The sequence below is a fragment of the Tupaia chinensis genome, unplaced genomic scaffold (genome assembly GCF_000334495.1).
Source record: "Tupaia chinensis unplaced genomic scaffold, TupChi_1.0 Scaffold144165_1, whole genome shotgun sequence".
Classification (NCBI taxonomy): Eukaryota; Metazoa; Chordata; class Mammalia; order Scandentia; family Tupaiidae; genus Tupaia; species Tupaia belangeri.
Window position 1 is genome coordinate 1 of NW_006204021.1, and position 12,615 is coordinate 12,615.

At 42.3% G+C, this 12,615-nt stretch overlaps 1 protein-coding gene across 1 annotated transcript; it reads left to right on the forward strand.

Annotated features, from left to right (window-relative positions):
- Positions 1–744: 744 nt before the first annotated feature.
- On the forward strand, positions 745–5,100 carry LOC102488386 (nuclear RNA export factor 2-like; the record flags this gene model as incomplete). The annotated part of the gene is made up of 11 exons (XM_006166067.1): positions 745–781; positions 1,147–1,215; positions 1,301–1,356; positions 1,794–1,901; positions 2,010–2,068; positions 2,179–2,294; positions 2,390–2,432; positions 2,973–3,045; positions 3,546–3,728; positions 4,105–4,165; positions 4,274–5,100. Coding segments are annotated over 11 exons (817 nt in total), but the record flags the coding sequence as incomplete, so codon positions are not given.
- Positions 5,101–12,615: the final 7,515 nt, after the last annotated feature.

Sequence of the window (12,615 nt, forward strand, 5' to 3'; positions counted from 1 at the left end):
AGCCATTTCCTTCCCTCTTCCTCCCTGACCCCCACCAGCATGGTCAAGCGTTTTTCCTTTTCCCTTTCTCCTTTGTCTGTACTCTCCAGATCTCCCCGTATTTCCCTTCATTCTCTTTCTGTGGCTATCCTCTGTCTTCCCCTCCCTGGTCCCTGAGCCCTACCTCTCCCTCCTTCCTGCTTCAGCATCCTGGGCCATCCCTGGGGGTTGACCTGCTCTTGGCTAGGCTAGGTCTCCCCTCCTCTCTGCCCCAGCATCCTTGGCCATCCCTGGGGGCTGACCTGCTCTTGGCAATGCTAGGTCTCGCATAATGCTGGACCCCCAGAGAGGGAACAGAATCCTTGGCTCCCATCCTATTCCCTGATCCCTCTGGAGGCTCCCATGGCAACTTGGAGGAAGTAAGGTAGGCAGGGAGAGAAAAGAAGCCTGGAGCCTGGGCTTTAATGCCGCCTTTTTGGTACTGGAGAAGGGAGTCAGAGCAGTGTAGGTGGGGATTACCCAGAAAGAAGGAGAGAGAAGAGAGCAGGGGGAGAGACACAGGGAGAGAGGGAAGGAGGGGAGGAGAGAGAAGGAGAGAGAGAGAGAACCTCCTTCATTCCATGGGGGAGATTATCAGGGCCTTGGAGGGATGAGGGCACTAGAGGGACACACTGGGCTCTGTCTCTGATGTAGATGTGCTTGCTCCCCTGAAGCTGGCCAGCTCCACAGTGTCACTTTTGTCTATTTTGTTTTGATTTTTGACAGTTCTATTCTGGAATTATTCCCCAAGTTATTACGCCTGGTAAGTTTAATACCAAATCATCAACATGTGACTGGTTCTGACACTGCCCCTAATCTTCCCTGAAATCCTTTAGGTCTTGTCCAAGTTATGTTTTGGGAGCTGGCACTTGAATCTCAAGGGGGAGTGGAGAAGTGATACAGACTCATGTGGGAAGCCAACAAAAGCTGTGAACCTTCTTCACACAAGTTCTCCATAGGCTTTTGGGACCCCATGGTGATGACCCCATCTATAGCCTTGCTCATTTAATTTCCAGGATCCTTTCACACCTGACCTCTGAACTCACTCTATTCTGAACCCACCCTTATCCCTGATTATCTTGTGCCACCTTCCTGCTCTGCACTTCTGACATTTCTTGCCTTTCCCAGGATGACCAGGAGTCACCTAGACCAACTCTCTATGCCACTGAAGCGTGCAAGAAGTTATTGACCTGCAAGGTGAGGAGGAAGAACAAAGCAGGGTTTTAGGTGATGTATGAAGAGGAAGTAACAGCTGTGGTCCTGAGGACTCTTTTGATTACAGGGAAGCTTCTTTGGATCTGTGACAATGAAGAGTATGCTACTGCAATTCCTGAAGCAGTAAGTACTCTGGGAGTCTAAGAAAAAGCAGGGTTGAGACAAGTGAGTTCACCTAAGCACAAAGCTTCTTGGTTGTTCTCTTTCCTCCTTTCTTTCCTAATTTCTTTCTCTCTTTTTTATTTTTAAAATGTATTCTATTTATGGTAGAGAGTGCATGTGCCACACGACATAGAGAAAGAGAAAACATCAATAGTTTCACTACAGTGTGATCTCCTTTTCTCATTCCTCCATCTCATCAGCAACCTGGGCATGTACCCAGACACCTACCATGTTTTCAGGTCAAGCAGGCATCCAAACTTGCAGTAGACCATGCGACTTTCGGCACTGCAGTTCAGTTTGTTGTTGATTGCACCACCAAGCTGGGCCTCAGTAGCACTTTAAAGTCCCATATGGGACCCAGAACACAGAGACATCCTGTATCCTTTACTACCCCTCAGGTATTACATGATCTATGACTCTAGAGACCGACAGAGTCTCCTCTGTGCTTACCATGATGAGGCCTGCTTCTCCCTGACTATTCCCTCCAAGCTCAAGAACCCAGACCCGTGAGTATCACAGATCAGACTGGTCAGGGGTTCCCAGAAGACTCAGGCCAGCCCCTGAAGATAATCACATTGGCTGGATATCACTTCCTTATCCCTTTTTCCTCCTAGGAGAAGCTTGTGTGAGTACTTCAAGGAAAGTAGCAATATGCGGAAGCTTAAGGACCCCTGTAAGTGTGTGATGGGCATGACTTGGCAGGGTAGTGAATATGAAGGGCTGTCAGAGGAGTCATAGCCAGGGTGTGGCAGCCCCCCATTTTCACCTCTCCTCCCCCAACAGACCCGTGGAGGCAGTTGATGAAGCACACAAAACAAGACATTGTGGACACCCTCAGCGTGTTGCCTAAAACTCAGCATGATCTCAGCTCCTTCGTCGTGGACATGTGGTTCCAGACAGTGAGCCCCTGCCTCCTCCCTAGGGCAGACTAAGAGGGGCTGAGGTAGGGAGGAAGTAAAGGAGGGTCCTGAGCACCTGAGTTCTTTCTTTTCAGGAATTAATGGTTTGCTTTTCTGTCAATGGGGTGTTTAAGGAAGGTGAGTGTACAGTTCCCTCCCCAAAGCCCTCACTGCCCTCCCTCCTAGCTGGACTCCCTCTAAGAACTCTCCCAGCTTCCCTATCCCATTCGTTGCCTTCCTGTTCTCTCTGTGTTCTGCCCACAAACTGTCCTGGTCTGATCTAGGTCCATGCCTGTCTACCCCGCACAGCTCAGGCATTAGAGACAAAGGCTGTAGAGTTTGAGAGTTCTCATCCCAGGTTGCTTTGTGACTTTGGATCAGCTACTGAACCCTTTGGTTTCCTCATATACAAAATGAGTTTAATAATACCACCTCAGGCTACTGTGAAACAGGAGACAAGTGAGCTTGTTAGGTTGTTGTCACAAGGCCCAATATATGATAGGGGCCTCATCATTAGGAGGGGATTGTTCCTGTTGATGTATTCTCCCTTCTTGCAAGTAAATGGTTGTCCTAATCTGGCCCACTTCAGCAAGAGTAGTGAGATACTGACTTGTGAACACCATACGATCATATAAAATATGTGCAAGTCTAAGAAGGTATTGTTGTTTGTTCTTGAAGTGGAAGGAAAGTCTCATGGTTCTGTTCATGCCTTTACCCGGACATTCATTGCTATGCCTACTAGCAACTTCAGGTAAGCACTGTGCTGTGAGTGCAACATGGGAACATCCATCCCAGCTTTGGGCCAGTGGTGTTGGAATGTGGCAGGGCCACCCTGGGAGTGTTGAAAAAACAATAATCTAGTTAGTGGTTAAGAGTATGGGCTCCAGAGTTAGAATATTGGCTCTTTCATGATGCAATACTCACTTGCTCTGTGACTTTGGTCAAGTCATGTAACCTCTTTGAAAATGATGATTGTACTGTCCACTCCCTTGGGATTTTGTAAATGGCAGATGTGAATTTAAAACCATCTCCGAATTATAAGTGAACCTTATTATCTGATAAAGTATGTAGGCAATGTCTCCAAAGATGGGCTCTGTGGTAAGGGTAGAAGGTACCAGCCGAGGAATCTGGGAGGCAGGCACAATCAGGGTCTGGATGGAATCTGGTTGAGTGGCAGTGGGAGTAAGATCATTGTTGAGGATGTACTATAGACCATCTATGCAGCTGTATGAGAACCCATTTTTCTTCTAGCCTATGCATTGTGAATGACAAGCTGTTCGTATGGGATTCCAGCCCCCAAGGGATCCAGAGAAATTTCTCTATCCCCAAATTCAAACCTTCCTCCAGCTCCATTCCCAATCTCTCCCAGGAGCAACAGGACATGGTGCGGGCTTTCTCTGCCCAATCTGGAATGAATCTTGAGTGGTGTCAGCAGTGAGTACTGGGTGTGCACAGAAATGGGATAGACTGCGAAGGACAGAGAAGTGAATAATGGGAACAGATAATTGTTTTTGCTTCTTTATTTTACTCATTATCACACTGAACATATATATCCCTCTCAATAACTCACTACCTGGTTGTTTTGAATAGGTGTATGTTACTTCTCTGAATTACATGGACCCTGTTCCTTTATTGGGAGCCATTTGGTTTTACAGAGCCCCTCCCCCCTATGACACAATGCCACAGGGTTCATTCTGCTGCATATGTTGCAGTAAACACGAAGTCATGTTTCTGTAGCAAGATTAGAAAATGGCGTTTGTTATCTTATCTTGGGTCTTAATGAATTTTGCCTGTCCTTCTTCTACCCTAGGTTCCTTCAAAACAATCACTGGGACTATAAAAGAGCTGCACAGGTTCTTGCTCTGTCCAAGGTAAGATCTGAGAATTCGGGCCAAGTGAGCAAGATTGAGAAGCCTGAGGATTTGTTTCAAGGCTCCTGGCTCTGCTGACTTCCCATCTCCTTCTTTTATATCCTCCAGGCCAAGGGCTAGAGGCCTTTATGAAGTGACTCATGGCTCAGAGGAGGCCTTCACACAGACTGATGCAGAATCCTGACAGCAAAGTTCTGAAATGAACTCTTTGGTGGTCATAATTTTCATCTTTATCATCTTTGTTGCATTTTTATTCCAGTATGAGCATTTCTCTGTGACTTAACTAGGAGTTTGGACTATTTTGGGGCTGCAAAGCTAAAGCCTGTCTTGTAGCAATGACTCTCATCCACCAAAGGACTAGTTGTTCTTCGTATATGGCCCCCACCCCCCACTTCAGTATTTTTGTTTCTTTTCATAATACAGAGTGATATTGTCTATTACATAAAGTCTCTGCAAAATTCATTGAGGCAGATATTACTATCTCTGTCCTGCAGAGGAGGAAAAGAACACTCAGAGGGAATAAACATCTGAGAAATGGTGGAGTAGAGACTCAAGTCCTGAACCCATTTGGACAGAGTTGTGCTCCAGAGGGCTGTGTGACATCTGAGGTGGAAAATGTTAACCTTGGTAAACCTGGGGCTGATGAAATATCAAATATTTTTATGCAAAGAATAATATTACTTTATTATCCATACAAATCTATTCAAATTTTGAAACAACCCATTTGGAGGAAAACAGCATTAAATAGCACATAAAAACATGGGAAGAAAAAATTGCATGCTTGTACTACTGACATAGAATAAATATCCTTGATATACAAAGAAATAAGGAGAGAGAGAAGGGAAGCTGCTATCTATCTTTAATTGTTATTAAAAGTAGTAGTAATGTCCAATAACTGTATGAATAGCTATCTAATCATAACAAATAGAAAAACAGAGCTGCAAATATTGAAATAAAATATGGATTTATAAAAGAAAGTTAAACATTGTTATTTTTGGAAAAATTGTGTGTGTGGGTGTGGGTTTGTGTGGGTGTGCACTCACATGCATGTGTGTCTTTACACTGATGTATTAGCTTTCTAGAGTTTCTATTAAAAAGTACCACAAACATGGGACCAGCAGTTGGCGTAATGGCTATGTCGCTGGACTACCATGTAATCAACCACAGTTTGAGTCCCAGATCTGGTGGCTTAAACTCCTGAGAGGAGAGTGGAGGAGAAATTATTGCAGTGTGGCTAGCCCCCACGGGAGTGTGGGGGGGGGTGATTTCTTGCTTTCTGTCTTCTTTTTGGCAAAAAACCTCTAAAAAACAAAAAAGTACCACAAACAGAGGTTTAAAATTGCAGAAATCTGGGCCAGCCAGTTGTTGTGGTGATTAAGGTGTGCCGGGGTCCAGCCTCGGCGTGGGTGGGTTATCTCGACGGAGATGGTGAAAGTGAACAGAAGACAAAGGCCTCGATGCCTTTTCATGCACGTCCTTTGCTGGACGCCCCTCAAAGATCGCTCTCTGAGGAGTGACAACTGCTAGGAATCATCGTGCGTTTTTATTGAAAACGTGTTACATGCAAGTAAATGGAAGAGGGACTAGTATTTCAATTATCAGCTCATAGAGTTTTAACAATAGAGAACATAGATTCTATTTAGGGTTGGATTAAGGGTGGGTCTAGTGCAGTTCAGGGTTGGATTAAGGGTGGGTCTAGTGCAGTTCTGCAATTGTAGGTGGGTCTCCATGGAATGCAGTTTCGGGAAAGCGGTTCCGGTAAGCAGAGATGATTATCAGCTGATGTGGCACAGCAGCGATCTTGTGATTACTGGGAATGGTGCTGAGAAAAGAAAATCTCAAGTATAGATATTAGTTCTTATAGATCTTAATAAAGAATGGAACTTGTATAATTAGGGATCTGAAACTTAATTTGAGGAATCCTAATATATTTATCTATTTCACTTGGTGAGGGCGGGGGTGTCCTGGGCCAGTTTTGGCCTAATCCTATTTTAGGTAAAGAAAGGATTAAGTTTACCTTAAATGTATTTTGAAGGGCCTTCCAAAGGTCAAAGATTATTTCTGCCTAGAAAGAACTTCAGCCCACCCTCTATTGTGACCATGGAGATAAAGCATTGTAATTAATAGTAGGTGATCAGAGCAAAGGGGAGCGGTTGAGGGACTTCCTGAAAGATTTTATTGTATGCTCAGGATGTATAAGAGAGCTATGTAATTCTTTTATAGTAGTATATTGGGGAGTCAGAGGGGGGGTCACTTCCCAGGAAGGCTGCCACAGTTTCTGGAGCAAAATCCTAGGTCGGGGGGGCACACAGTAGCAGCCTTGCCAATGTACTGAACCGACCGGAAGCGAGGGGGCTCAGACAGATCCTGGGGCCCCGCCGGGTTGGACCCCTCTAAAGGTGGCTGGTTCCCACATGGCCAATTGCCCAAGTCCTGGACCCAGAATCTTGAAAAACACACTAACTGCATGTACATGCCCAAAATTCCAAGAGGAGAGTGGAGGTGAAGGGATTGTGGCCTGATAACCCCTCTGGAGGATAATTTTTTTATGCTCAGATGAGTGTAAGCACCCTATGGCAATACTCAAAAGAAAACTAGAGAAATTTATTTTCACATAGTTCTGGAGGTTAGAAATCTAAAATCAAGGTGCCACCAAGACCATGCTCATTCCATAGGTTCTAGAGAAGAATACTTTCTTGGCTCTTCTACTTGCTGGTTGCTGCTCATGTTTTTTAGCTGTGGTAATATAATTCCTATCTTTGTCTCCATCTTCACATGGTCTTCTCCCCTATGTTTCTGTGTCTCCTCCTTTTGTCTCCCTTTCAGGGTCACCCATTATTGGATTTAGGGTCCATCCTAATCCAGGATAATATAATTTTGAGATCCCAAGATTAATATCTAAAAAAATCTTTATTACAGGGGCCAGCAGGTGGTGAATCAGCTACATCACTGAACTCCCACATGACCAACTGTGATTTGAGTCCTGGACTCAGTGGCTTGACGCATGTGTACATGTGCCAAAGATTATGGCATGGCCATTCCCCCTGGGGGGTGTTTTCTTACTTTCCTTCTTATGGTCTCTGTCTGTGTGTGTGTCTCTCTCTGTGGTGAGTGCCTGCACTCTAAGGCAAAAACCTTTGCAAAAATAAATAAATAAATAACCCTTTATTCCAAATAAGGTCATATCCTGAGGTTTCAGATGAACATATCTTTTGCAAGCTACTTTTCAGTTCCCTACATTGTGCCTTCTACTCCTTGAAAATTTCCATTTATCCCATATGCAATTGACATTCATCTTATTCCACCATCTTCAAAAGTGAACACATTCCAGCTTTTATTTTAAGTAAAATATTCCATCTAAATATCAATTCAAAAGTCCCAAATCTCATCATCTAATCTAAATCAGGTATGGGTGAGACTCTATGACCCAGGTGAGAAGGAAATTTTGCTCTACCTGTGGACCTGTAAAACCAGGAAACAAGCTATCTGCTTCCAAAATGCACTGTTGGGACAGGCATAGTATATACATTCTCATTCTGAAAGGGAGAACATGAAAATATTAAAGGGGTCATTGGTTCCAAGTAAATGTGAAACTGAGAAGAATAAATTTGATTAGGTTCCAAGGCCCGAGAATTATTCTTTTTGGCTTGATCCCTTGTTTTTTGGGCCCATAGAGGAGGCATTACTATCTCTGAATTCTGCTTCTATATCTATAGATCCCAGAAGTTTGACAGCCTTCATTTTGTCCCACCGTTGTTGCTTTGAGACCAAGATGGTAATGTTGGGGGAGGTATAACATTCTTCTAAATCTAAAAAATCTTGTGAGTGGTCCCAAGACCACACACCTAGTGAAGCGAGAATCCATGTGCATCTGAGGTGGGCCTAGCTCTGTGCCTTTAACTGTAACAGCCTCTGCTCCAAATCTCATTCTTTCAGTCCAACACCTAGTAAAGCGAGATAGGCAGTCTCTGTCTTCTTTCTGCCTGTTTTTCTCTCTCCCCCTTTGTTTTCAGAATATATATATATATTTCTTATATGTTTGAAATGTTTCTTTAAATGAATCCTTCACTAGGATTCACTAATGAAGCCATCTGAACCCAGACTTTCCTTTCTTGGGGGTGTTTAAGTACTGATTCAATCTCTTTATACTGTTAAGATGTCAGTACTCTCCAAATTGATCTATAGATTAAATGCAATCCATACCATAATCTCATCTGACTTCTTTGTGCAAATAGGCAAGTTGATTTTAAAATTCACATGGTATTTCAAGGGACCTACAATAGTCAAAAACATCTTGAAAAAGAACAACATAGATTATACTTTCCAATATCTAAACTATAATGTAATGCTCATTACAACAATGCAGTACTAGCACAAAGAGACATAGATCAGTGAAATAGTTTCAAGAATCCAAAAATAAAACTATGTGACTATTGTGAAATGAATTTAGAAAAAGGTGCTTGAGGCCAGCATTTGTCATGGTGGTTAAGGCACTCGACTCCCACATGGTCAGCTACAGTTGAGTACCAGAACTGGTGACTTGTTTTCTCACTTTCTCTCACTCTCTCTGTCTCTTTCAGATCAAAATTAAAAATAATAATAAATAAAATAAAATAAATTATTAAAAAAAGAGAAGGGTGCCATGACAATTCATTGAAGGAAGAATAGTGGTTTTTTAATACAAGTATATATATATACACACACACTTTTTTATATAAGTATATATATATATAGAGAGAGAGAGAGAGACATACATATATATGTGTGTGTATAATAAAACAATTCCTGATCAACAAAAAAATAATTATAAGCATTGGTGAAACCACAGTATTGGGGAAGAGAATGGAACATCAAGGGGAAAAGATGTAGAAATTCACCCAGAAGACTGCATTCATGCATGGTGAGTGAAGTAAAGGCAAATTTGGCTAGGATGTATTACATACTGTGAAAAGGAGGATGGTTGAAGAAATTCTTATTTATTTGACTTCTTGGTAGCTGCCGGGTTTTATTATAGGCTGCATGGAATGCAGGCAAAAAAAGCCAGGGAAAAGGAAGGGAGAGAAGAGCAATGTAGTATTCAAGGTATGCCAATGTAAGAGATTTAGATAGAATTACAAAGAGGTCACTGTAAAGCCTTTGGTTTCCTCTAAAGTTTAAAGTAAATATTACACTTCTAAGTAAGGCAATCAAATGCAATAATCACATGAGTAGCACTGGACATTTTGAAGAAATGGTGGAGAGAGTAGATGTAAAAATAATGGAACCTGCTCTCAAGGAACTTACAGCCTATATGGGGAAACAGATTTCACACATAAAACAATTACAGAATATATTTATGAAGCAGCATACAAGTAAATATACATATGAATGATAAATGATCAACATATAAAATCTCAATGTTACTGTGTTAATAATTGCTTAAAAATCCCTAGGTCAGATGGTGAAAGCTTCCTTAAGTAAAAATTGGGAGACTTTTAAACATAATGCCAGTGAAAAGTATGGAATATGCAAAGGCATGGCAATAAGAAAAAATATTTCATTTTCAGAAAGCATATTAGCTTGATTAGAGTAGAAAGTCTATATGGGTCTAGTTAAGAAGTGAATGTGGGGGCCAGAAGGTGGCACAGTGATCTGGACTCCCAAGTAGTTGGCTGTGGTTTGAGTCACAGATTTGGTGTCTTGAAACTCATGCCTGGTGCTTGTGCATGCGTACCCAAAATCCCAAGAGGAGAATGGAGAAAAAGGGATAAGGACATGGCCAACCCTCCTCAGAGGTGAAATCTCACTTTCTGTCTCCAGTGAGTGCATGCACCCTAATAGAAAAATTTCTCTTGACAAAAAAAAAAAAAAAATAGAAGTAAGTGTCATAAAACAGCAGAAAATTATTTAATGAAAAACATTGCAATGTTTGATCTGGTCCTTAAAACAAAATGAGCAGAAAACAAATGTTTCTTTAGGTAGTAAGAAGTGGCTAGAGTTCCAGGACCAACTTCACTGCTCTCAAACTTTTACAGTTACTCTAAGAGACAGAAACTGGCAGTGGGATAAGAGGGAAGTCTCAGCATCCTTGAGAAAGTAGAAGGAACTGCCTTCTGCAATAATTTGTAGGAAGTGGCAAGTAGACCCCCAAAAGCAAGGATGTTTAAAGCTCAATGAAATGCCTAGGCAGAGGAGCTAACATCCAAAGACCAGCCACATCCCAGGAATTTCAAGTGTTGTAACAGAATGACTTTGAACCTTGTTGCTAGTTCTGGGTGAAAAGTAGATTATATACCCTTTTAGAATTTTTTATTTTTGAACTACTGTGACAACTTTAATCCTAACATTTTACAAATTAAAATAAGAGGAGACGAGGTCTAATTTATAAGGAATGCTCATGTCCCTGAAGAAGAACTGATGAGTAAGGGTCCAATTTCTCTCTTGGTCTTTAAATGGAAAGGCAAAACATCACATTCACACCTTGAAAAGTGGCTACTCTTAGCCAAAGCTAAGACCTCTTTCTTTTTTTTAAAAAAGAGATTTTTGCTATAGGACACATGCACTTACTAGAGACACAGAGAGAGACAGAGAGACAGAAATCGAGAAATCACTCCCTGAGGGGATGGCAACACTGCAATCCCTCCTCCTCCATTCTCCTCTCTGGATTTTGGACACTGGCATGTGCCTAGCTTGAATTTCAAGCCATTGCTGTGGTTGACCACGTGAGAGTCTGGCTCCTTAACCACTATACCACCTGCTGCCCCCATCCTAGAGGGCACGTGTGCTCGCCAGACAGACAGAGAGAGACGGAGAGACAGAAAACATGAAATCACCTCCCAGGGGGGATGGCCATGCCCCAATCCCCTCTCCTCCATTCTCCTCTCGGGATCTTGGGCACACATGCACACGCGCCTGGCGTGAGCTTAAGCTGCTAGGTCCAGGACTCGAACCACGGTCAACTACATGGGAGTCCAGCAACATAGCCATTACACTACCTGCTGGTCCCCCAGTGTGAGTTTTAAGTCACTGGGTCTGTGACTTGAACCACGGCTGACTACGTGGGAGTCTAGCAACGTAACCATTATGCCATATGCTGGTCTCATAAGACCACTTTTTTTTTTTTAAGCCTGTTGATCATTTCCAGTAACAGCTCAGGCCACATGTCCAGCAGCAGCTAGAGGTGGACCCTATGTCATTAGAGTTTTGCTGGGAAGCTCTGGGTCCCATTGATGTTGAAATTGACTGTTGGGGCCTAATCTTGATGCATTTGTCTCACTGTGGACATCAAATAAACTCTGCTGGATTTGCCTGTATGTTTTTTGGGTGTTTTAATGGAGGCCTCTTCAACATTAAAGGCTATTTTGGCTGGAGTTTCCATGAATTTAAGTCCACACTCCCTGGTAAATATCTCTCCTTCTTTCTTCACATCCTCATGAGACTCTAGGTCACTATTATTCCCAATTAGCATGATAATCATGTTGGAGCTAGAGTGACGCAGGGCAACCTCTAACCATGAGGTCAGGTTAGAAGATTTCATGACTTGTAATGTTAAACACCGGCAGTGCTCCAGCAGCTCCTCTGTAGTAGAAATGTGATATAATGGATGGATTCTTGCCCTGCTACAACCCAGATTTGCAGCTTGATTTGTTTTCCATCAATGTTGACAATATAGGCTCCAAATTCTACATCTATTGTGATGTCTTGGACAGGCTGGAACCCATTTGTTTGTAAACTTCAAGAAGAAACATGACTTCCCCACACCTGAAAGACAACTATGCTTGTTCTAGGAATCATTTAACCCAGGAATACCTAAGGAATAGTGTTTTTAATAAGTGGTGCTGGGGCAACTGAATATCCCCATGTAAAAAAGTGAAGTTACACTCCTACTTCCCACCTTATAAAAAATTAACTCAAGCTGGATCAAAGACTTAAATCAAAGAACTATAGTTATAAAACCCTTAGAAGAAAGCATAGGGATAAATGTTTGTGAACTTATTTTAGGCAAAGGAATAGATATGACACGAAGATCAGGAGCAGTAAAAGAAAAAAAAAAAGGATATTTTGAACTTCACAAAAATGAAGAATAAATCAAATAAAAGATAGATAAAGGATCTGAATAAATGTTTCCCCAAAGGAAGATATACAAATGGCTAATAAGCACATGAAAAGATGTTGACATCAGTAGTTATCAGTGAAATACAAACCAAAGGCTGTATGTGGTTACAGGCCCTAACAGGCCCTAACCGCAGGGACCTGTGACTCATCTCTGACCCTACTCACCTCTGGACTTCGTGTTTGTTTCTTGGGCCTTAAAGCAAAAATTAAGACAGACTCACACCCCTCCCCATCCCATCTGGAGACCTGGAGATCGGTTCAAGCCAGCGGTATTGCCGGACATCAGGCTGCCTATTATACCTGCCTGCAGGCCTTTTTTTTTTTTTTTTAACTTCTAAAAAAAAAGAAAGATTTTT